The 23891-nt window shown below is 44.0% G+C and overlaps 3 protein-coding genes across 4 annotated transcripts; all 3 read right to left on the bottom strand.

Moving 5' to 3' along the window:
• Positions 1–5614, bottom strand: LOC308126424 (uncharacterized protein). 2 transcript variants are annotated; one of them, XM_080490814.1, is made up of 6 exons: positions 5210–5614; positions 3521–3793; positions 2452–2784; positions 1930–2003; positions 897–1815; positions 1–802 (listed from the first exon to the last, which is right to left on the bottom strand). In XM_080490814.1, exons 2-6 carry the CDS (start codon positions 3662–3664, stop codon positions 548–550), a joined length of 1725 nt encoding a protein of 574 aa, XP_080346940.1. In that variant the 5' UTR covers positions 3665–3793; positions 5210–5614; the 3' UTR covers positions 1–547. The 2 variants fall into 2 exon arrangements, with proteins under 2 accessions (XP_080346940.1, XP_080346941.1); XM_080490815.1 differs by having other exon boundaries at positions 2578–2784; positions 5210–5466.
• A 780-nt stretch (positions 5615–6394) lies between these two features.
• Positions 6395–12423, bottom strand: LOC308126423 (microtubule cross-linking factor 3-like). Its single transcript, XM_080490813.1, has 9 exons — positions 11756–12423; positions 11089–11313; positions 10752–10910; positions 10561–10629; positions 9655–9924; positions 9201–9569; positions 7892–8554; positions 7397–7729; positions 6395–6431 (listed from the first exon to the last, which is right to left on the bottom strand). Exons 1-8 carry the CDS (start codon positions 11894–11896, stop codon positions 7619–7621), a joined length of 2007 nt encoding a protein of 668 aa, XP_080346939.1. The 5' UTR covers positions 11897–12423; the 3' UTR covers positions 6395–6431; positions 7397–7618.
• A 4599-nt stretch (positions 12424–17022) lies between these two features.
• On the bottom strand, positions 17023–23502 carry LOC308126807 (very long chain fatty acid elongase 4-like). The gene is made up of 7 exons (XM_080491440.1): positions 23186–23502; positions 21499–21590; positions 20974–21161; positions 20353–20433; positions 19612–19783; positions 19379–19506; positions 17023–18468 (listed from the first exon to the last, which is right to left on the bottom strand). The coding sequence occupies exons 2-7, from the start codon at positions 21563–21565 to the stop codon at positions 18187–18189; spliced, it is 918 nt and encodes a 305-aa protein (XP_080347566.1). The 5' UTR covers positions 21566–21590; positions 23186–23502; the 3' UTR covers positions 17023–18186.
• Between the last annotated feature and the right edge of the window lie 389 nt (positions 23503–23891).

Raw genomic sequence — 23891 nt, 5'->3', positions numbered from 1 at the left:
AATGTCAAAGCACAGTTAAGATTTATTACCAAGAAAAAATACATTAAAGGCATACGATAATTATTTGTCACAGCTGTTTTTGACCATCTTAAATATATTTTGACAATATGATACAGTAAAACACACTCTTGTTGACAGCTAGCGGGTTGCTGCTGGGGAGCACAGTTGCAACTTAATCTGCTCCCACTGGTGGTCAGACTGAATTTGATTCAACGAGTTAACCAATAGGACTGAACACATGAGCATACACCCTCAAACCATGACTTCATGCGAAATCACATTACACAGAAAACACCTGAAGTTCAATATAAAAGGTAGTATGGAGAAGTGGGGGGGGGGGGAAGCAACAAAGCAATAGGCTGTTGTTTTAGCAAACTGTAGGCACACAGGAACTTAAAGCGACAGCAACACTGGAGAATGTTGTAGATTGACATGACATCAGGATGAAATGAAGCACTCCTTTGAGGCCCTCTTGTTTGCCAGAAATGTTCTTATTTACACAGGGTTCCGGATGGACGGAACAAGTTTCATTCGAATGGAAAAAAGATCACATAATGACAGTCTCAGTTGGACATGAATAGGAAATAAGAGGCCGATGCTTCAGTGCGGGACTTGGGGTCCTGGTCATGGGGCTCGGGGTGCGAGGCAGAGGGCTTGGTGGGCGGTAAATTGGGCCGGACGGGGCAGTGATTCTGGCAGTGGGGGTGTGGCTGGCCCATCTCGAGGGAGGTCGCTGGTTGGCAGGCCGTGCAGGACGAGAGAAGCTCCTCGGTCTGACTGGAGACATTTCAGCTGAGTTAACCTGGATTAACAAAACAAAAGTGAGACACATGTTATTGTGAACCAGGATATCAATTCGGTGCTGATTAAAGAATCCGAGAAAAAAAACAATTTACCTGTGGTGGCTCTTGTCTAAAGGCGGTGTATCCTATCCTGGGGCTGGAGCTGTACTCATGTTGGATTTCCAGCATGTCCAGCAGCTCAATAAGTCCATCATCCCTCACTCTGCCACAACTTGGCGATTCCTTCCCCACCAACCCTCCTCTTTGAATCCGTTGAGCTCCAGGGGAAGTGCTTGCGATCCTGTTGTCCATTTTTGGCTCCCCATGTTGGGGCGCAGGCTTCCTTGCTTTCTCCACTTGAGCCAGACCTCCATCTCTGTCTGCTGCAATGTTGGCCCTGGGTCTAATCTTTGGGCTCCCGGACACATGAGATCGCCTCTGGGTCTGCTGAGGACTAGGATGAGACCCCCTGGAGCTACTGTAGCCTCCCCGCTGATCCTTGTAGTTCTGCCTACCAGAGTCAAACGCGAACCCCCATTCTTGGCTGGGCTCTACCTCTGCTGTCAGCACGTCGGAATCTGCCTGGCATTTTTGGGTAGGCACACGCACGGGCACCCTGCCCGTAACTGCATTGGCTCCCAGAGCTTTGCGCTGACAGCCCGGAGTGAGGCACTTTGCTTCAGGGGCCAGTCCCTGTTGGGTCACCACCCCAGACTCGGTAAGCGTTTTGCCCTCGTTTTCCTGCAGCATGGCTCCAAACTTCCTGAGGACAGAGGGGCTGCTGCACTTTCGCTCTCCCAGGACTCCTGGACCAAAGGACTTTTTGTCCATTGCAGGAGATTCAGGTGTTGCGATGGAGTGCTGTGACCGTGCTTGTACAACAGGGGAATCCCTTTGTCCAATAGGGGGCTTGGCAACTGTGTTTTCTTTGTTGGGGGAGCTCTCTCTTCGGGGGGAACTTTTCATGTAATACCCTCGGTTCTTCCTATTTTCGGTCTCCTCAAAACTTCCCAAAACCTGCTCTTGACCAAGTCTAGCGTACAACAAAAAAGAAAAGCAAAACTCCATCAGAAACATCCATTTTAACCTTGATGCATCCAGTTCTAGAAAATGTTTACGAATATGGATAAAGTACATGACTTCTCACCTTTCATTTCCGTTTCTGAGCTCCTCCGGGTATGCAGAGATGTCCTGTCTCACCTTGATTGTGTCACTGAAGTGCTAAAAGACATCAGAAAAATATGTCAAAACTTTTGATATTAAGATGTTTTCCCTTTACTGTATTCTTTTCAGACCGATCTCACCCTTGGTCAACACTTGATATAACACCGCTGAAAGTATTCTGATCTACTGTACTTTCATGTTGCCAAAGCGCATGGCCTCTCAGGTTGAAGGAGTGTGTTATCTTTTTGACTGCTCTGTCAGGTGTTGGGGAAAGTGGGAGAGTTGAGACCGAATGTGAAACTAACTCCTATCTGATAGCCTGCCTGTGCAAGCATACTTGAGAGAAACTGTAATCAATATGTTCCCGACTGAACCCCAGCTTTCACTCATATCACGTCCACCTATCTAATTTCTCCAAATGTGCAAGTGCCAACAGAATGAAGCACGTGGGAGGAATAAAAACAAAACAAAACAAGAATTGTCTTGAATTCTTTGATGTACTTACTACATGGCGAGCTCCATTGTTCTTCCTGCTCATTTGTTTCCCATTCCCCAAATAATCCTGCAATAATTCTCCAATCTCTGAAACGCCGTTGGGATGGCAGTATCCGTAGCCGTTCTGATGACTCACAGGGTAACGATGCCCGTTGGGGTTGTAGTTGCAGCCGTTGCTATAGTGATGTGGCACAGTAATGGCTCCAGAAAGGTTCTCGCTGTGATGTTCGGGGGCAAAAAGGCCGTTTCCATGGTGTCCCATACCACATTCTAATGGACCGCCATTTTTCTGGTTGTCAGTGGTATCGTTTGCTCCTCTGCGGGCCTGAACTTCATTATACAACTGGGAAATGAAAAAAAAACAAGCATGACTTTTTTTTTTTTTCAAGGCTTTTCATTTAATCCTGCAAAACAGAAAATATCTCTGTTCAAACAATTTGCTATGGATGTGCGGTTTGTTTACACAACAAACCAGTCTCATATTAAATCACTGCAAGATTTACCCTACAGTATATACCCTCGAGCACCTCCTATTACACTGGGCACAATCATTTCCCTTTGCAACGGTTATATCATTAGACTTCCTTTAGTATCCTCTTTTAGACTGTGCGCGCATGTGTGTGTGTGTGTGGGGGGGGGGGTCTTTAGCCTGTATGTTAACGCACCAGGGTTTAATTAGCTTGTTAACATTTGTCCGTGTCATTGGTTCTACAAGGCCCCAAGACTGTACTAGTTTGAGTGCGGCCAACAGTTTATTATGGAAAGATACACACACACACAAAGTAGACAAATCGACACACACTTTGGAAAACTTGGACACGAAACCATTAACACGTGCCACGTTTGTGATAGAAACAGAAAAGTTTAGATTTATGAAACTGACAGTGGCGTATTAAACTCCTCAAAAATGGAATTCCAACACTATGAAGACAATGATCAATTTAAAGAAAACTGTGTGTAGTCAGAGTAAGATTACTACTACTACTAGGACTGACAGCTACCCGCTGTCATTACAGCCCTCGCTCGACCGCTCAGAGGTTACATCGCAGTTTTTTCAGACTTTTCATTCAAACTCCTACCTCTTCAATTTTCCTCTGGATGTCCTGCAGCTGATCCTCCCATTCCTGCATCTCCGAGTCAAAGTTGTCCATCAGCTCCGGCCTTTCCTTCCCCCAGCCCCGGCCACTGTGCTCCAGCCCGAGCTCCAGGTCGATGGCTGCCATGACACAGGCAGTTCCAATACCGTGCGGTCCGTTTAAATGGCGGTTTCCCCTTTCTCCTGTTTCACTTTCCTGTCAGAGGTCACTGAAGGGTTGCCAGCAGGGGACACAAGGATTGATGGCTTGGAAACACTAAAAGTCAAAAGCATGGAGGAGAGGTAACAAGACTTGTTAATGGTTTGCATGTTGAATATAAAAAACCTTGCCTTTATTGTTTCATGTTGCTGGATGATTTTGCCCCCCAATTTTTTTTTTTTTTTGTGATGTCTTTCCCCACACCTTTTTGAAAAATTCTTAAGTATTTCAACTTCTTGAAACAAGAACCTACTTGACTAGCACTGGTACCTGTAGAAACTTTTCTTTCTGTCCCGGTTTGTTTTAAATGTAAAAAAGAAAAAAAAAAAAAGATTAAGTTTGATGTTTTCTGCTTTTACAAAGGTCGTATATTGACAGCCTTCCACTTCAATATTCTTCGCAGAAATTCACAAGCATGTAGGCATACCTATGTAGCACGTGGGGACAAGAATATTGCATGACAGCACCGCAGCGAGCGTTTAGACTCTTGGTCAGTTTGACCTCCAGCCTGCTTCTGTACACCTCGCTACATGGGTGAAGAAAATATGTGCGGCATGTAATGGGCTGACCATTTTCTTGGAACCTGAACCAGTCGGGGACACATGGTCTTACTTCTGTAAGCCTGAAGGCATGGCGGTATACTCATTTCTAACAATGTTTGCCATGAAGAGTGCGGTGCCCATCTGTCTTGACTTTGTGTTGAGGCACAGGACGAAGATCAGGATTGTATGAAGTATTAATGTAATTCATCAAATCTTCTCTTATGTGGCAGCAGACAAAAATTGTCACATTAATTAAAAACAAACATACTAATTGTATGCTCTCCAACTGGCAATCTCTAAGTATTGACACTTAAATTCAGTCCCTAAACTGAGGAGTTCTGGTGTGTCATGTCTCAGATGCACTGAAGACCGTCCGATTAAACAGATCAGCCAGAAATCAATATTGTCTGAAGGAGCTCTATCCCAGTGGGACCTAAATAGTGTGTTGAGTTTCTGTCCATGAAATTAGGACAGCTAGGATTTGTTGTTGTTGTTGTGTTGTTGTCGTTGCCATCATCCAGTAGCATAAATATGCTGGTGGAAAGTGCGCAAATATATGAGCCACTTCCCTCCCACCTGTGATGTAACAGTAGAGATATTAATAATCGTGTAACTATGCATAGTAAACTGGCTGCATCGGAGACCGACTGACAAAGTGAATGTGTGTCAGATGAAAAGATGAAGAAAACACAAGAAACACACCCGGAACGCACCTTGAATTCTATCAAAATGCAACAAATGTCAAATGAAATGACCAAAATTACAACACGTGCGTCTATTATTGTCGATTTTAGTTCGTATTCAATTTTTTTTTTTTTTTTTTAAGATATTGTAAACCTCTGACTGCTAATTTAAAAGATACCATCCATTTTTCCACTAAAATATGTGTAAGCTTCCATTTATGCTTCAGTAATAAAACTGAGGCTCTTACCCAGCTCTGCTTTACAGTTTTTTGTGTCCTCAGGTATAAATCCTCAGCCTGGGCTGTAGTCCCCTGTCTGTTCTCGTCTCTCCAGCAGCTTCACTCTCCTCGCAGCCAAATTATCAAGTCCCCTCTGTGCGGTGCTTCCCCCTCTCTTTTCCTCCACCGTGTTACGTAAAACCCCTCGGAGTGGAGTTAAAGGGACCCCTTCTTCATGGCCGTCGAGGTTAAGTCCGGAGTGTCGAACTTAAAGGGTAAACAACTTCTGTTCCAGCCGGGGTCCCCGGTCTTTATACCGCTCCCCAGTGTTTACGTGGCGCACCATTGGAGCTGGGATCAAATGTCATAATGTCAAATTTATTCCAGCATTTGAAGTCTCGATGGGACAACTGTCGTCACCAGCATCCTGGCTATAATTACTAGGGCTCACAGAGAGAGGGAAAGTGTTTACATAGCTATTTCAGCTGCTTCAGTCTCCTGACCAATAGGCTTCTCTGTTGCTACTCTGCTTTAGGATGCTTGGGCAGATTTTGTCTTGTGATCATGCTTCGCAGCAAATCGTTTTTCCAAAGGATGCCAAATGGGTGTGGGTGACACGGTGAGTAATAATGTGTCATAGTCAATAATATCTTTATTGGACATTGTCACAAAAGAAGAGTGCCCGCGAGATGCCTTGCATATCTCACACATTCTTGAGTAATTTTCGTTCACATTTTGTCATTCTTCGCTGCAGTGCCAGGTAAACTCCAGGTGATCTCCTTGTTCATGGCATGCACTGAAAAGTGATTATCAGGTAATACAATCAGCGCAGGCACGACACATTTAATGACTCGAACCGTGCGAAGAAGGGGGATATGTAAAATCTCAACAATGTCCTGGAGTAACCCGAACCTGGAACTTATGTTCTTGACTCATCCTGCAGCAGTGACGTCTGAAAACAGTTGCTACCGTTCATCTGCCACTCTATCATTTACTAATGCTTGCCTCTAATCAGGGGTCCCGCTGGGAATTATGGGTCCCCCCTGGACAAGATGTGACATTTGGCACTTGACTTGATGATCAGAATTCCTTCCAGTTTAAAGCCTCTCATTTGGCTCATCGTCTTTAACATCATCCTCCCACCTGTTGTGTTTAAATTACAAAGCCTTCAGGAGTTAAAGAGAGGGATACAGACGAACTGTATCCTCACCTTACCTTGAGTCCACAGCAGCAGGATGGACCAGCAAGTGCTCTGAAAAACAAAGAGGAGGTCACTGCTGCCATAACCTGACACAAGAGAACATACTGTATATATAGTTGCAAGGTTAAGCGAGGACATGGAGCAGTATGCGAAGGTGACTGAGGTTGACCCTCATACAGTCTTGGTAAAACTCGTATGACCTCATGTTCAAAACAGTACGGCCATGTGACTATGTTTACACAGTGGCATTAGGCTTTTTTGTTTTGAGGGGGGGGTCAGTTCTACTTATTTTAATGGACATAAGTAGTTATTCTATATTGGATGTTGATTGTTTCCATTTCGCTAGTGTCTTAAACTCAAAAGTGAACCCGAAAGGATCCTGTAAATGGAGCACTCGCTGCCAAGTCTGCTGCTCAGGTTACACTGGATAACAGAAAAACAAGATTCTCAACATGGTATCTTTCAGCTTAAGTGCTGCAGCAAACACCTGATAAAAGGGGAACCATCGTCATTTTAACTACACTTTGGCCGGTTGTTTAGTATTTTGCATTTTATAATTCATTACACAGGGAACTGTACTGACAGAAAAATGTCAACATATACCTTTACAACAAAGATTTATTTAGATTTAATCAGGTGAACAATTTACAAGGTGCAGATTAGAATAATCCAAATCTTCTGATGTGTGAGTCTCCTCTTTATTGGCAGTCATGCGTCTAGCATGTCCCTCCCAAAAGCAGTGATTGATAGTTTGTTACTGTGATTAATTTATTTGATTTCTACTGAAATACTAACGGGTTTCCTAAAAACTGTGGAAAAATACTTCCACGGTATGAACGTCATGGTCCAATTTTAAACACAATTGATGATGATGGTCGCGCAGACTGACCATGTGATCTGCGTGACTGACTTGGGATTCTGAGACAGTGGGATTCAAACCTCAGCCTTCCAGCCATAAGCTTGTGGTTGAGTACTCATTTCCCGGTTCATCTGGACAATGTAACTCTCAAACTCACCTTCTCAAGTGACTGACGGGGGCAATGATGCGTCATGATTCCAGTGAGACTCCAGTGTTGAAGCTTGCTACACTTCTTTCGAATGTGAGCGCAGCCTTGGCAAGTGCTGAGCTTTTTCTGTGCTTTTTGGTTACCTTGGCAACAAACAATGCGGGGATGAGGAAAATAAATCAACCAAGCGAAAAACAAACGGGGGATGATGTAAATTAAGGGAGGCATACATCACAGAACAAAGAAAAGAGTAAAAAGGAAGACTAGTTTGAAGATGGTAGCGTAAGAGAGGGATGAGAATAACACGAGTATGAGGATGAGCAAAATGATGGGCTGGAACATCTGGAACAGAGGTGGAAGACGGGAGGAGGGGAAAAAAAAAAACGCGTGACAAATGAGAAACAGGATGTCGGATCAAGTGAGAAAGAGGAAGAAAGCAGAGTCAGCATTAACCGTTTGCCACTTTTCACATGCCACCATCAAATGTTTTGGTCTTTGTCTCACCGACAGTGGCTCCTCCGCCTCCCTGTCCTCAGGCCTCGGCACTTCCAGTTTGTCTATGAAGGCCTGCAGTTCTTTCCGAAAGGCCTTCAATTGGGCGTTTATGCGATACAGGAGCTCATGTTCTCTGATCCGGCTCCCATCCTCCTCTGCGCCCTCCTCCCCTCCCCTTCCAAACATCAAGTCACCGTTTGTGACGAAGACCCTCGCCTCTGAGATGATGGTCGCCGTGTCGGCGATAAGCCTGTCGATGGTGCGCACGAGTCTCTCCGCTTCCACGCGGATGTCTATCATCTGCTGCCTGTCGCGCAGGCTACACCGACCGCCCGGCAGGAAGCGGGACAAGGCGGTGGAGGCGGCGCCCTCGGGCCCCGTGGGGGTGTACAGCCCCCGGGTGGGCGTCAGGCAGCGGCTGCTGCCGTTGGTGTTCCTCACCTCGTCCGAGTCACTTTCCCCACCGACGGGACCCTCGCGTTTACGGTGAGGCGGGAGAAGGCGAGAAGAGGTGGAGTCCTCGTCGCTCTCCCGACGGCCACTCGCGGCGCCGCCGGCGTCGCTCTCGGCGTCGCTGTCTCGCGGGCTGGGACGCAGGGAGAGGTGGGAGGCCAGATCGTAGCGCTGCATGTTTGAGAGGAGCACGCGGTTCTCGTACTGCAGCTGCATCACCTGGAGGGAAGGAAAGTAACGGTTGTGAAAAGGGCACGGCGCCATGAGTCATCAGTGTGATCAGTTTTATAACTGTGTGGAATAGTGTTTTAGTCATTGTAGTCGTGGATGTTCACTTATTTTTTCTAACTAAATCAGGTATTAGGACATACTCAGATTAAAACTTATTATACCTGAATTAAATGAGAAAAAAATTCCTTCAAAAGCAGCTTACAATATCATGGAGCCACTTCTATAATGCAGAAGCTCTTCGATTTTTAAGTGACTGCTATTTAAAAAAAAAAACTACACTGAAAGCTAAGTAACTTTCCCCACACTGTCTTTCACCGACAGCAAATACCAAACCTTACTTGAGTTATAATACTACTACACTTCAGATTCAGTACTCATTAAAGTGAAAACAAACTATGGTCCACTGCTGATGTATAAACCTAACACTGTTCCCTACTAACCGTCTGTCAGAATTTTAAGTATCAATGAAAAAAAAAAAATGAAAAAAAAAAGATTCTATTAACCCTTTGCATTTTAAAACACTTTACCACATAATTAGTATCAATCATCCTATCAACAAGCCCAGATGACTAATTCAGTCAAACTGAGTTTTTAGATCTATTTTTCTCACGTACAATTCGGTGAACTTTCATACCTTGCCACTGAGATCATTAATCTGTAGTCTTGCAGCTTTCAACTCTTCCTGCAGGGCTTCTGCCTTTGCTCCATCAATCCCTCCACCTCCTCCATGCCTGGCACCTCCCTCGTGGGTGCCTGCTTTGAAGCGTAACTTGTTCAGTTCAGTGGTCACCCGCTTGTTCTGGTCTTCGGCGTCGGCGAGGTTTCTCCTCAGCAGCTCTGCCTCATCCTCCACCAGCTGCAACTGCTGCCGGAGCTCCGTCAGGTCATCCCCGAGACCTCGCCCTGTGCCCGATGCGCCCATCGCGCCGCACCCGGAGCCTCCCGCACCCTCTCCTTCGCCACGGAGGTCGTCAAGCTCGGCCCTCAGGCCCCGATTTTCAACCTGCGGAAACAAAACGGAGATCAGCTCGAAAATTGAATATAAATTCGACGTATAAAACCAAGACAAACCAGCTTCCTTCTCTCACCTCCAACTCAACTATCTTCCTCCCCAGGATGTTGGCCTCCTCCTCCACCAGACGGAGCCGTAGCTTCAGCTCTGACTCGCGAGTTGTGGGCGGCCCCCCTGCCTCCCCTTTGGGGTGGGTGCTGTCCAGCTCTCCGTAGAAGGAGCGGTACTTCTGTAATTCCTGTTCTAGACGATCCTTCTCCTTGTCAATCTTGGCTGTTTTCTTCCTCATGAGCACGGCCTCCTCCTTGATGAAGGCGAGCTGACACTTCAGGTCCTCGTTGTCCTCCTGAACCATGACGAGATCACAGACTTAAGCGCTTACGATAAACATTAATGTGCACAAAGTAGAAACGGCTAAAACCTGACCCGCGAATTATAAAGGTCAATCTTTGTCATTACACATAAGCAGAAAGACTGAAGATTAAGCAAAGTGAAGACTTTGCGTCAGCATGTCTGGAGCCAAGAAGTTAACTCTCTTTGGACCAAGAGGATTTCTGACACTTAATAAAGTCACGCATAAATACTTGAGCTTTGCAAACTTGGCTTTCATTTGAATACAGTTTGCCTGATGGGAAACGTTACATGTCTGACTTAGAATCATTACATAACAGTGAGAGTTAAAGTAGTGGAAGAAGTGTCCATTTGGCTCTTGAGTTTTGTTTTTCTACAGCGGCCAGCTCAACGAATCATTGCAACTTGCAATGCAGACGTGGTTAGATTTTTAATTAGATGCCTTTTCTGCTGCAACCACACTGAGGTCAAGTCAAACAAATAATTACAACAAATCTTCTCACGAATAAGCAAACGATGATGACAAAAGAAAGTGACTCAGGGCAGTAGTTATTTCTAGAACATTAGAATTATTTTGAAAATCATATTTAATTGCAGGTAAAACAAGATCTTCATTGTCGGGGCATCTCACCTCAGTCGGGGTCTGTGCTGCTTTTTTATCGGGCTTCTGGATGTCCTTGCTGCCTCTTCTCTTTTGAGACTATTGGTGGACAATGAATTTTTAAAAAAAGAAGAAGAGAAATTTGAATGACACGGGACCAAACAAAACACACCAACTTCAATCACAGCGTTCTCAGTGAACGTGGCGATGCGTTTACTTGCCTCTTTGGTTTTGTCCAGTTCATTCTGCAGCGCTTGCTTGGTCACTTCCACCTCTATGAGATTCTGCCTCAGCTTCTCGTTCTCCTCTTCTGTTTTTGTGCGCTTCTCTTCCACTTTTTCCAGCTCATGGTGCAGCCTCACAGACACATCCTTTGCTACCTGCAAGTTTCACTGTGTAATTAAGCTGAGAATGGCAATTAATAAGCTGAATGATGCTTTATTCAGTGTGTAAAGGCTTGATACAGTTTTCATTTCTGGCAGCGACAGCAGATTTTGTTGCATGTGTGAAATGCGGTATGAACCCAGACATGCACACTCCATCAGAACCACGCCCCACCTTCAGGTCCTGCTCCAGACTCCTGAGCAGCTCTTCATCGATCTCTCCCGTCTGGGCGTAGCGCAGCCTCTTCCTCTCCGCCTTCCGCAGACGATACTGCAGGATCCGGCAGTTTTTATTGGCTCTCTCTAACTCACGCCTCATCTCCTGCAGCTGACAAGTATCCTCTTCATAGAAAGTGTCTCGCATCTCGTCCATCTCGGTCCTCATCTCTTCGATCTCACACTGGTTGAAACGAAGCAAACACGTCAGGGGATAGTGACGCTAAGATATACAATAAACTAATACTTTTAATTGATCTTATTCAGTGTGTGCACTTTGAAAAAATTATGTTCTGCCATTTATAGCCTATCAACATGGCACATACAATAACAATGTAAGGAGAACAGCTTCAGTGGGTCATTTCTATACCAAGACATTGATCCAAGTGGATCACTACTGGGATAATCAATAACCAATTAGTCATCTGCAGCCAGTGGTGAGGCCCAGCTTTATTTACCCTGAAGACATAGAGGATGATTAGCAGACACTCTTTTTTTCAAATCACTGCAAACAGCAGAATGTATGCCACTGTGGCTCCACAGGCTTCAAATTAAATCCATTTCATTTTTTTATACTGTATTTTACAATAACGTCTAAATAAATTGATTTAGAACGTGCATGAAACCTTGAGATCCTCGTTTTCCTCCAGCAGCCGCTCCATCTCTTCATCATAGGCCTCGTCCTGCTGTGTCACGGACCCCGCCTCTGGAGCGTCTGCAGCCGGCTCCGACCCCCCCTGCATGGCGTCCTCCGGTGTTGTGTGCATCCTCGCGCCGCTCCTCCGCAGCCTCTTTTGCAGATGGTAGTGGATCAGCTCAGCCTGTAAGCATCCTCCCCTCCAGAAGCCCACGCCGAGGCCCGGCCCGCAGCCCACAGTCACGCCGCCGCGGCGGCCGCTCTCCTCCGCCGCTTGCCTCTCGGCCTGCCTCGGAGCCGCGGCTCCACCACCGGGGAGCAAGCGCCGGTCGGAGTCGCCTTTCAAACAGGGGAGGCGCAAAGCGCTGCGGCGAGCCGGCGCTGATGAGCGTGCCGGGTCCTCCTCGACAGCATCCGCCCTGTTCGGCGCGACGGGAGCAGCTTCAGCCTCAGCACCGTCCGGGGGAACAGCTGCTCCGCCGCGGCTCGCGAGCTCCCTCTCCCTTCCGTCCGCGGAGCTCGCGCTGCTTCTGCTTCTTCCTCCTGGAGGTAGGGAGGAGCTGGACCGGCCCGACTGTCTCACAGGTGGGATGTTGTTCGGCCCTTCTTGGGCTCTAACCGGCGAGGAAGAGCTCTGCTGCCTCCTCCTCCTCCTCCTCCTCCTGCTCCTCCATGCACTATTGTCTGCTGATGAAGACGGTGATGAAGAATCTGCAGCGCCGCCGGCGGCAACGTTCATTTTCTGCTCCACGTAGGCGAACTACCCTCCGTGTGTATGTTATGTGGACGAGAATAAAATGGATTCGACAAAAGAGAGACAAAATCTGCAATCGCAGAGATTAATCTTGTAACAGTCAAAAGCCTATAAAGTTTAAACTTTCATTTAAGTGCTGTAAGGGATGTCGCCACTAGATGTCGCTTTTCCAAACGCTCCTATTTCACGCGGAGGAAAAAAAATAACTTTCCAAGCTTTGTAACATCCAACAACGACGGTCTGCAGCCGTCAGACACGAAGCCGAAACGTTTTGAAAAGTTCGAACAAACACGTTTTCATGTGAGTTTGCACGACTCGGATAATAAAAGTGTTGATGGAGTCTTACCGCAGAGCGCGAGCGGAGTGATGATGACACAGGGCACCACCAGGCACTGCAGGCCGTGACGTCACGTGAGAGGGCACGTGGAAACGGGAAGCACAGGACCCCATCCTCCCCTCCTTCCTCCCCTCACTCATCCTCCTCTGTCATCAAACCCTCATCTGTCTGTCTCTTCACCTTAGATTATATTGTGGTAGAGCAGCAGTCTGTTTTTACACTCAACTCCAGTGCCCCATGGCCATGAGTTGAATAAAGCAGTATCTGAAAGGGAAGGATGGATTATGCCTTTGCAACTTTGATACATTATGAATATAGTTAATCAACTATGGTATAATCTTCTAGGGCTGAACTATTTTGCTGGTCTGGCCCGCTCAAGATAAAATAGGTCTGTATGTAACCCCTGAACTAAAACGAGGTTAACGTCCCGTTATAAAGTGCATACATGGTGTCTGTCTCCAGAGGCTGCTGTTCAGGAGAATCTACATGAATTGAATCCAGTTATTCGGGAAGTTTGTGAGACATAGCTATTTTACTGCTTGGTATCCTTGAAATCGCTCTCAGATTGCGAAAGTTTGAAGACCCCAGAGGAGTGATCAGGCTAAAGTGAGGTGTAGAACACCTTCAGTCCAATTCATTTTACTCGTCATCTCCGCATTAGCCTGTAATTAGTGTCGCCAGATTAACAGCACAGGAAATATTACAAGGTGATTGACATTTTTATATATATTGAAAAAATAACTTTCAGTGAAATTTTTTTATCTAATTTTACAATACCCAAGTAAAAAAAAAAAAGCTCTTGAGAAATAAATAAACAAAAGTAGAAAAAAAAAAAAAGCTATGTATTTTTATGAAGTGCATATCATGACAGTATTTGATGAATATCTTTGCAGGTTGTTTTTGCGGATATGGCCAGATAAGGTATTGTTACTGGTAATCCCACATGGTTATCATATTTTTTATATTACATTTTATTATTTTTATATTATATCTATGTAATGTTCAATTTTCACCACTAGGTGGCTCTTCTGACCATCACATTGTGCTCAGTGCTCATGATCAAGTTGCAGCTCTGACGCCTTGTTCAAGTCACTAGTATAACCATGGGGTCTGTCCATTATAATACCAGCTGATACAAGTTTAAAGACCTGTTTACACAAAAAAGCAAAACCTTTGGAACTTTTTGAAAATGCTCCGACTCTATCTTGGTGGAGACAACAGAAATGATGCTACTGCAAACGTGTACCACTGCTTTAGTAAATACCTCTTCTGCACATGCACAAATAGATGGACAATAACAACAATGTTTGCCTCCAGTGTCATGACTCCCTGTCCATATTCTCCCTGGACTTGGTAGTTTTACAGCTGAGAGTCACCACAATAGCAGTCCAACTTTGTCGTCCATATGAGTGCCTGTGTAATCGCCATTGTTACTGTATTGTTTTCTGCACCTGTGTGGATTAATTAAAAAACAGCACCTACGAGTGGCCCAACATGAACTACATAATCGAGACAACAGATGTAAATGAGCAGTTTTCCTATAATCTGGGAACTTTACAAATTGTGTACAATTTATATATGATTGTTTATTAAAGTGCGTTATTGCTCCCAAATAAATAGATAAATCTTTGCAGCATTTTCGTGTTCACAGGCATCATTTTCAAAATCCTCTCGTGTAAACACAACATTTTTCTGAAGCGAAAACACAAAAATTGGAAAAGTTGTCGTGTAAACAAGGCCTAAGTTGTGCGTGTGTCCAGAGAAATGCAAGTTTATATTTGTCACCGATGTTCAGTTAGTATTGTTTAACAAGTGGTAACTAGATCACAACCGTCATTGTTTGTCTACCTGTGACTAGAGTGTTGTGCTAATATTTATTTTCCAGCTAATGTGGTGTTGAATTAATGCACAATGCAGTTCCTGACTATTGGTTGTGCTTTATACACAGCCGCTGTTCTATGTGTGATCATTTGTTTGAGATAGGAGAATGCTATTTGTTGATTGATGCATGATGGACTAGATAAATGCTAATTATTGGTGTTAGTCTGCTACACATGTTTCATTATCATTTGTAGCACGCTGATGGCCTCTTGTATTGTTGTTTTTTCAGAACCACACGCGTGTACGTTCACATTCTTTAAAGTGCAGTAAATCAGTCAGTGGTTGCAGGACTCTTCTTTAAAAATAAGTCTCGGTGGAACAAGGGACTTCTTTCCAACTGTTGCTCACCATATAATTGCATATTTGAGAAGCCAGCCTGCAAAGACTCTGCAACAATCAGGCTTTTTGACTGCTCTTCTCCACAAGATGGAGTGAGGCAACACTAACTTCAAATCTGGTCAACATGGAGCCTCTAAATCGTTTTGAGTAAATGTTAATTATTTTTTACGGTAATGCTTCCCTTTCCTGTCTCTTGAGGATAGTAGTAGATTATTATTTATTGATAAAGCTTCCTGTGGCTTCTCTTCTCCTCTGTTTCGGATCCAGAAGTGTGAATGTGGCCCAGCAGAGGGCGCTCCTCTCATATAAACCTCCCTCAGCACTGTGGGTAATCTCTCTCACAGCCGGAGAGTCATTGAAATGCTGACTGTTTCCACTCTGTTAGGCTAGAATGAGCTCCTTAGTCATATAATTGCTAATGAGATGAGTGAGTGACGGGTCAGGTTTGCAAAGATTTAAACCATGCACACTGACCCTTCACCCTCCAGCAAGGCTCGCCCTCTGGGGCCTGTAGACGTTTAAGCTCACCCACCAATATTCTGGGCCTGTAGAAATCTGCAACACATTTTTTTAAGAGATAGAGAAGCTGTTTTTTATGTACTCAAATCTTTTGTTTTCCTCCTAAAGATGTTACACACACCTTTATTTATTTACTTTCCCATATCGATTCACATTGGCGAAGAACGTTTGTGCACGTATTCATGCATGCCTTTTGCAGCAGCAGGGTTGCAGGTTAAACTGACCTGTGCTAAATGCCTTTGATAGAAAAGCCTTGGCCCTGCTGCAATCCTCTTACTCCCTGGCTTAGATCCCCCAGTGTCCCCGAGGAGGACAAATACACCTCTCACTCACCTCATCCTGTCTATCATTCACATCTACATCTATGGCATAGCTGGAAAGAGACAGGTGGTGGTGCAACAGGATAAAGTGTGTATGTGTGTGTGTGTGGGGTGGGACTAGTGCTTGAAGGATACAGGGTCGGAGAGAGGACCAAAATGAACACATTTTAAAACACCAAAAGAAGAAAGGCACTAGGTTGTTTGGGTTCGGAGGAAATCTAAGAAAAACAAAGTCGTGCAAACAGGATGACTCAATCTGAGACTTTGGGACAAGGGAAAAGAGGAGAGTGGCTAAATAATTTAATAGCTGCCATTAGTGAATCTGCTATGGGTTGAAAGCAATATGCTGGAGTGTGTTTGTCACAGGTTGAAGAAATGGATGGTGAATATATGGTGAAACGAGATCTGCTCATGAGGACTTCATCCTCAAATGAACCAGGATATCAAATGTGAAGCGCCGTCATTACTTTACAGTTTCTTGATAGGGAAATATTGCAAGTGCGCTCCCTTAACTTTTATCACACAAGGAGAAGCGCCGTGAATCCACACACTATGCCAAAGTCCAATGTTTAACTAATCCATACAGTTTTAGAGCTACAGTAGCAACCTGGTGGCAGATTAGTGGAGGCTTCTCTTCCAGTGACCTGCTTTTCCTGGGTAACTCTAGGAGTGACGTAGAAATAAGCTCTTTTGAAGCTAAAGCCAATTTACCTTCAAAGATTAGGGCAGATCTGTCTGGACAGGCCAAAGACATAGCCTAGCTCTATCACTCACTCACTCACTCACTCACTCACTCACTCACTCACTCACACACACACACACACACACACACACACACACACACACACACACACACACACACACACACACACACACACACACACACACACACACACACACACACACACACACACACACACACACACACACACACACACACCTGTAAGAGCCATTGGCAACCTTAAGACAAAAGAAATGGGGCACATTTGCCCCCCAGACCACCAGTTGCCCATGTCTGAATTGGTTTGAGATGCAGAGCAAGGCATGGTTTTTAAGCTCAGCGTCTTGCAGTACGACTTGCTCGCACAAAAACACACAAACATTATCTACGAGGTGCTCACATTGTCTTTATTTCAGTTATATGTGCAGCTGGGAAGCTGTGTCGTTGCTTTTTTTTTTTTTTCATAAGACAATGAATTTATCTTTGCTTTTCTTTAAAAATAAACAACAAAAAGCTCTTTTTGGGAAAGATTTCCCTTCGGTCCTATGTGGCAGTGAGACAGTATTTAGCTGAACTTCAGTTTCTTATTTCTTGCACTTCAAACTACATCGCACAGCAGAAATCATTGAGGACCCACGGAAATATGTACCATAACAAATAGATAGAAATTTGCATAAATTCTAAAAAAAACAAACAAAAAAAAAACTACAGTATTAATCCCAAAGTGTTTCCAAACCAAATGTTTAATTCACAATGAACAGAAAGAAAATAGCAGGTCATTCTGTAAATGCAGCACAGGTATATCAATTGGAGACAGCAGAGAAAAATGAAGTCCCTGACATTATGGATTAGTAGATAGTGCAGGTGACTACAACATAGCTAAATACAGCAGATGGCAAATGTGAGAACTTTGTTGTTGTTGTTTTTTTGACATTTTTTGTTTACGAGCCATATTCAACTCAACTATTTGTAAACAAAAATCCCCACCCCTAAAAAAAACAAAAAAAATAACCACTTTGCCAGATGTTGGTTTTTGGTAAAAGTTAAAACTATTAAGTCTTTTAGAGCCCTATAAAATAAATTACCTTGTTAAAAACTAGTTAAGCTTTTGTTTAAATCAATAGTGGAATCCAGCGTACAAAAGTTGGAGGTGAATTTTGGGTGATAAATGAGTCGATGATGATGCAGGTTGTGGGTCTTCCTCGGAGACGTCGATCTTTTTATGGTCCAAAACACAGTTGGACAGAGGAGCACAGAGCCTACATGATCAACTTTCTGATTTTATTGATTTGGAAAAAAAAAAAAAGCTATGAAAACAACCAACACCCTTCTCTTAAAGCCAGAACCAAGTACAGACACATCAACAAATACAGACCGCTACCCATTCACCTTCTCGAATTGGTCCCAAATCACACCAGTGTATATTATCTGCAGGCATGGCTGACTGGTGTGAGCACTGTTTGCCCTTTCCCCTCCCCTCCCTCCTTCTCTGGCCCTTAAAACCACCGGCCTCTTTCTGTTCATCGCCAAGCAAGCCTCGCCTTCCTCTTTACTCCCTCTTGGCTCTTCCTTTTCTTTGCCTTTTCCCGTTATCCTCCACCTCCTCCACCTTGCTGTGACCGTTAGTTACCATAGACGTGCCGTTTGCCACAGGCTTGCCTCCTTTGTGTGAAGAGGAAGGTTTACGTCGGTAGGCGTGGTAGTAGAAGTTGGCGAAGAGGATGATGAAGGTGACGGCGTAGCCGATCAGGGCCCATTGCATCCAGCAGGGGAACGGACAGCCGGTGTAGAGGGAGTGGCCAGCGTGACCAATGGTTACATGAAACTGGATCTGTTGTACGAAATAAATCAAATCAACAGCTTGAAGGCGATTGTACTGAATCAAAAACACAATCAAATAGGAATTTCCACTAAGCTAGACAGAAATCAGCAACTAGTTATTGTCAAACTGCTTTATGACACAATCGAACCAGGTTATGATGGATTTAAAGACTTTAATCAGTGTCAGCAGGATTATTTCCAAATGCTCATAGAATACAGAGCAAGTCATTTGTTGTGTTAGACACGGACTTATTGGTCAACAGTGACTTTTATAAAAAATTTTAAATACAAAAGATATTTTTGATAGTACAAGTCCTACAAATCTCTAACTTTCTAAGCTAATGAGCCAATTGATGGTTTGTTGGTCACCTCTTCAACGCTGAAAGCTTGAAATAATTCACTGCAGGTGGATTAAAGATGGGCTGATCAGATTTCAGACTAATGTCTATAAAAAGTAAACAACATAATGAGGTCTTGGTCTTGCCCAATGTCTTTGGGCAAGACACTGAACCTCATTTTTCTCACATAAAGATCAAGTAGCTTGCATGGCAACTGTCACCATCGACATGTGTTCGAATGCTTCAGTGTGACTGATAATGCACAGGGTATTAAGATTTCTGAATTACAAAACGCCCTGTATAATAAAACATTATTTACTATTATGCAATTATTTGCTACATTACACTGTTAGTATAGTAGAACCATCTACATTTTTTACTTTTGTGTTGGATATAGTTGAACAAAAAAACCTCACTCAAAACTTTGCTTAAGTATTCCAAAGGACAGACCTGCTTTCTGTAGTTGCATTTTGCATACAGATATGAAACATGCCAAATTCTGATTGCAATTTGATGAATGGAACAATCATTTTTGAAGTAAAGAAATTCCGTTCAGAGCCTTGCAGCTCTAAAAGTACCCACCATTTGAATAATGGTGAGGTATTTCTTCCACCAGAGGTACTTCTGCATCTGAGGTCCCAGGGCTGCCAGGCCGTAATACCCATACATGAGGACGTGGATGGAAGAGTTGATGGTTGCACCGAAAAATGCTGTAGAGGAGACGTAAGCTGCATTAGGTATAACGACGGCGGCTATATTTATTCAAAGTGGACGTTGGCTCCGTATGATGACTGCAGCAGCTGTCGATCACTCACACTGTCCACCAGGGACCCACTTGATACCGATCCACCAGAGGATGAACATGGTGCAGTGATGGTAGACATGGAGGAAGCTGACTTGGTTGAACTTCTTCCTCAGTATGAAGAAGACCGTATCCAAGAATTCCACCCCTTTGGAGATGTAGTACCACCAAAGTGCCCAGGCTATCTAAAGACACAAAACAAGGCAAATTACTGAAGCTCACCAAGGAGGATATTAAGACACCTACACCAGTGTGAGCAAAAGCATCTTTGACACATGGCAGCTTAAATCTTGTGAAAAACAACATGCAGTAGACACTACCACAGGTGAGTGGTTTATCTGTTTATAGCCTTAACGGTACGTTCTCATGAATACACAGAGCACTCGGTGATTAAACTTTCTCTGCTATAGCCCTGCCTCTTTGACACACATGCACTCACTACACATGCTTGACCTCTAAGCTGTGGCACAGTGGCATCTTTTATCCCTCTGTAAGGCGGCCATGAAAGGTGGAGTGTGGGAGGAGTTTCAGGGTGGTGAGATCAACAATTCCTGCCTCTCTGTGCACGGAGCTACAACCTCCGTGTCCTGAAACCACTAGGGATGTAGGCTTTTTAACTCCCAGTCGTCCCTCTGATGTACGACAGAGAGGGATCTTCTTTATGCCAGTGAAGGAATTTCACCACCTGGTTCATGTGATTAGTTACGATTCAAACATCAGTGTGCTACATTTAGGTGTGTGTATCTGGACTTACCCTGACTTCATTGACATCACTGGAGTAGTTGACAGGTTGACAGAGGTAGCTATAACCGGCTGCTCTAGATCCTAGTAGGAGCTGGTGAGAGGAGACATTGTTCAAATACAGGCTGAAGAGGACAATGGTTGACATTTCTGCTGAGATACTATTTGAGTGAATGCACATAAAAACAAATTCACACTGACATATCGTTAAACTACTCAAATATGTTCACGTTCACACTGAGCAGGTTTTAAAATGACCTGGAACTTCAGTTTAGGACGCTGTCTCCTGTGCTAAATGTGCACATGCGCTTCACTGACATGAAGCATGTTAACATGTGCATGATTCATGAAAGATGTGGCCAGAAAATGGCTACGGCTTCAATTAAATATAACATCTTCGATCCTGTGGGAGGGATGTTTTTCATTTTGGTTGTAGCAGGAAAGCTCTAGCTGGAAAAAAAAAGCACTCTTTTTTTTGTTTGTTAAATTTAAGTTAATCAGACCTATGCCTTACATGACTGGAAGCCAAACCCACTAATGGTCCCCAGTCACTGCTGTTTGACCTCATCTTAATAAAAGTATTTGTTACGTTCACATTTCAGGTGTCCTTACTGAGTCTTCATGGGGTACTTACCTCTTTGGCGATGTAGAAGTTGAGGACCACCATGCTGAAGTTGTAGACTATGAGCGTCTTCCTGAGTGTGTAGGGCTGGCGGTCCTGCATGTATCTAGGCCCCGCCCACAGGAAGATCAAGTACAGGCAGCTGATGGCCAGAGTGGGACAGGGAGAAGCCATCAATGGCCACTTCTCCACTCTTTTGTCTACCCAGAGGAAAAAAAAAAAGGGGTTAGTGATAGGTTATATCCAACAGTCTGACTTTAAACCTTTGTCAAATGAATTTGTGTCACATTAAGATTTCACTTTAATTGACCAATTTTGGCTTTCTTGTGTGTTAATATGAAACAACATGAGTAACTACTCACCAATAACTAACCAAATGTGAAGCTGCTTTGTTTAAATTTGACCTCACAACTTAAGCTTTATGTTGTCAGTGTTACGTTATATGACCGCTCCATATCTGTAAATGCAAGGCGATGGCTATAATCTACTCATTAATATGGTTTGTGTGTGTGTTTGAAACAAGCGCTCCCAGCTTACCTGCTATAGTAAGGCTCCATTTGTAAAACTCTACAGTGTCATTCACAAAATGTGTTACAGCCTCCATGGCTCTGTCTTTGGTCTTGATTATACTGTATAGAGAGAGAGAGAGAGATCATAGTTAATGTGAAATGTTCCAATTAAATTGTAGAACAAAAACATCAGCGTCACTCGCAGCATTAGCATTAGTGTTGAAAAGCCCTCATTGCACATGTATTTTGACTGCAGCAGGAATGTACTGTCCACTCTTCACTTATACAGTCACCTCTGTTGTGCATACTGATCAACTGTTGTAATTAAAAAGGGGAGATTATACCCAGTCATCTATCTTCAGCACTTCATTTTTGCTGTGTCATGTTACAGGCATTACATGCACATGCTGTACATAATCACTCCGAATGAAGTGTTGCCACTCAACTCTTTCAGCATTGATAGAAACATCCAATATTAGTCTTTGCTTAACCTTGTTTGAAACATAACCTGCACATGAACCTAATGCACTTTTCATTGATTTCTATGAGTGCTGGTCTGTCACAACAGTTTAAGATAATTGTAGGAAATCAAATCCTTGACACTCCATTTCCCCTCACACAGATGCATTGATGGATACACAGAAGGAAATTCAGGAAAAGAAAGTACACATTTGGAATAATGTTACACAAAAAAAGTTGGTGCCTTTAATTAACTCTAATAAAGCAGTTACATAACGAACAGTTCTAATCTAGCAGAGAGCTGAGAGTAGGTGTCTTGATATTAATCTTTAATTAATCCGATGCGTCAGATCGGTTGCCCTTTAAATTATTAATCGGCCTGTATACAATAACTACTTTCCACCAACGGGTTTGTACATGCCCTGGAGAGCGGAGTACCCAAGGCCATGTTGCATACAAGTGAGGGACTAAATAATATGTCTGTCGGACTTGATACGATGACATATCCCGTCAGAGGGAAGAGAGCGGCTCAGGGTTAACCGGGTCTGTGCGCGAACAAAAAGACTGGGGCGCATGTGTCAGCAGGTTTCGCTCGGACCGCTCAAGAGGCTTACATTCAATTGATCAACGAGCTTAGATGGTAGGCCTAAGTACAAATGCCTAACGACCCACATGCGTGTTTGATGGTTATCTCCCTACATGGGCTATAGTGTCCAAAAAAAAAACAACAACCCAAAAACCTCTCCATGAGGGAAATCTAGAATAAAACACAAACGGTGGGTGGATAACACGACTGCTGTAAAAAAAACAAAACTATAACACCTAACATGTTGCACAAGGTATTTCAAATAGGTTCAGCTTACAAAAAAAAAAAAAAAAAAAAGAAGACAAACACATCTACTTGTTTTATTTTAGGTGAATTCAAGATGTCAACGCGTGCTTAACAGGTGGGTGGATGAAAAGTGCTGAGAGCGGATGGAGACACGTCTGAGATTATCCTGCAAACGGAACGAGAAACGTGAGAGACAGAGTGTCCGTCCACTCACGTAGATTTAACAGATATCTGAATCACCCAATTCAATTTTCTTTTTACATTAAGGAATAAACGAAAAACGCATATTTTTTGAAGAAGCGTTTGCATTAAATATTTTATGTTAAAACCAAATTTGAATGGACATACACAACACAAATAATGTTTTTTTTTGTTTGTTTGTTTGTTTGTTTGTTTGCTTTAAAAAAGGGGTGCGGCTACTTACGTCCTCTATATTTTAAAGCGTATAATGACATCCGGTGCAATCTGATGCCCAACTCCTCTCAGTCACTGCGTCGCCCCCTCTTCTGCCTCGTGCGCCGTCACAGCCCCTCAGTTTCTTCACCGCCCCGGCTACACCTCCACATTAAACTGGGAAATTTGGCAAGGAACTAGACAGAAAAGGCAAGAGGGAATCTATGACTAAGATAGGCCAATTATGCATTCGGTCCGTGCCGCCTGCTCGGTCTCATCGTCTTCACTCAATCTCCGGAGCGAAGAGCGGCCGGTGCGCACTACGCATGCGCCCATGGACCGACCCCCCCCCCCCCCCCCCCCCCCCCCCCTCCGTTCTCCCTCTGGAGTGCGGGTCACGACGCAGAACCTTTTCTGCACTTTAAGCCACTGAATCATCAATTCAATCATTTAAAAAAAAAAATAAATCGGAATTATTTCCGCATCTTGTAGATTTTTTTGCGCATGCTTTCCATTTTTCCAGTGTCTTCATCCACTTGCACTGGGATTTGTTGGTTAAAGCGTCCTGCCTCTTTGGTCTCTGCTAAATGGATGATCCCACTAGATGGCGCTGTCAAACTATTATTGAATCTCCGTGTAACTAGCGCCCTCAAGCAGCAGTTGTCGCTGCACCAGCAGAGGTTTCTCTCTAAAGAAAGACGAGCTTGTTTGGTAAATTAAGTCAACACTGACACTTC

This window comes from Lipophrys pholis (assembly GCF_963383615.2).
Source record: "Lipophrys pholis genome assembly, chromosome: 21".
Lineage (NCBI taxonomy): Eukaryota > Metazoa > Chordata > Actinopteri > Blenniiformes > Blenniidae > Lipophrys > Lipophrys pholis.
This window is presented reverse-complemented; position numbering and strand designations above follow the sequence as displayed.

Coding starts and splice junctions, on each gene's coding strand:
- LOC308126424 (XM_080490814.1), bottom strand. CDS start 3,664: ATGGCAGCCATCGACCTGGAGCTCGGGCTGGAGCACAGTGGCCGGGGC. Junction 2,785..3,520: donor TCCAGAGGAAAATTGAAGAG/GTAGGAGTTTGA, acceptor TTCATTTCCCAG/TTGTATAATGAAGTTCAGGC. Junction 2,004..2,451: donor ACAATGGAGCTCGCCATGTA/GTAAGTACATCA, acceptor GATGTCTTTTAG/CACTTCAGTGACACAATCAA.
- LOC308126423 (XM_080490813.1), bottom strand. CDS start 11,896: ATGCACACAACACCGGAGGACGCCATGCAGGGGGGGTCGGAGCCGGCT. Junction 9,925..10,560: donor CAGCACAGACCCCGACTGAG/GTGAGATGCCCC, acceptor GTCATGGTTCAG/GAGGACAACGAGGACCTGAA. Junction 7,730..7,891: donor AGGCGGAGGAGCCACTGTCG/GTGAGACAAAGA, acceptor CCTCTGTTCCAG/ATGTTCCAGCCCATCATTTT.
- LOC308126807 (XM_080491440.1), bottom strand. CDS start 21,565: ATGGAGGCTGTAACACATTTTGTGAATGACACTGTAGAGTTTTACAAA. Junction 20,434..20,973: donor ACTTCTACATCGCCAAAGAG/GTAAGTACCCCA, acceptor TCCTCTCACCAG/CTCCTACTAGGATCTAGAGC. Junction 19,507..19,611: donor GTGGGTCCCTGGTGGACAGT/GTGAGTGATCGA, acceptor TCTCCTCTACAG/CATTTTTCGGTGCAACCATC.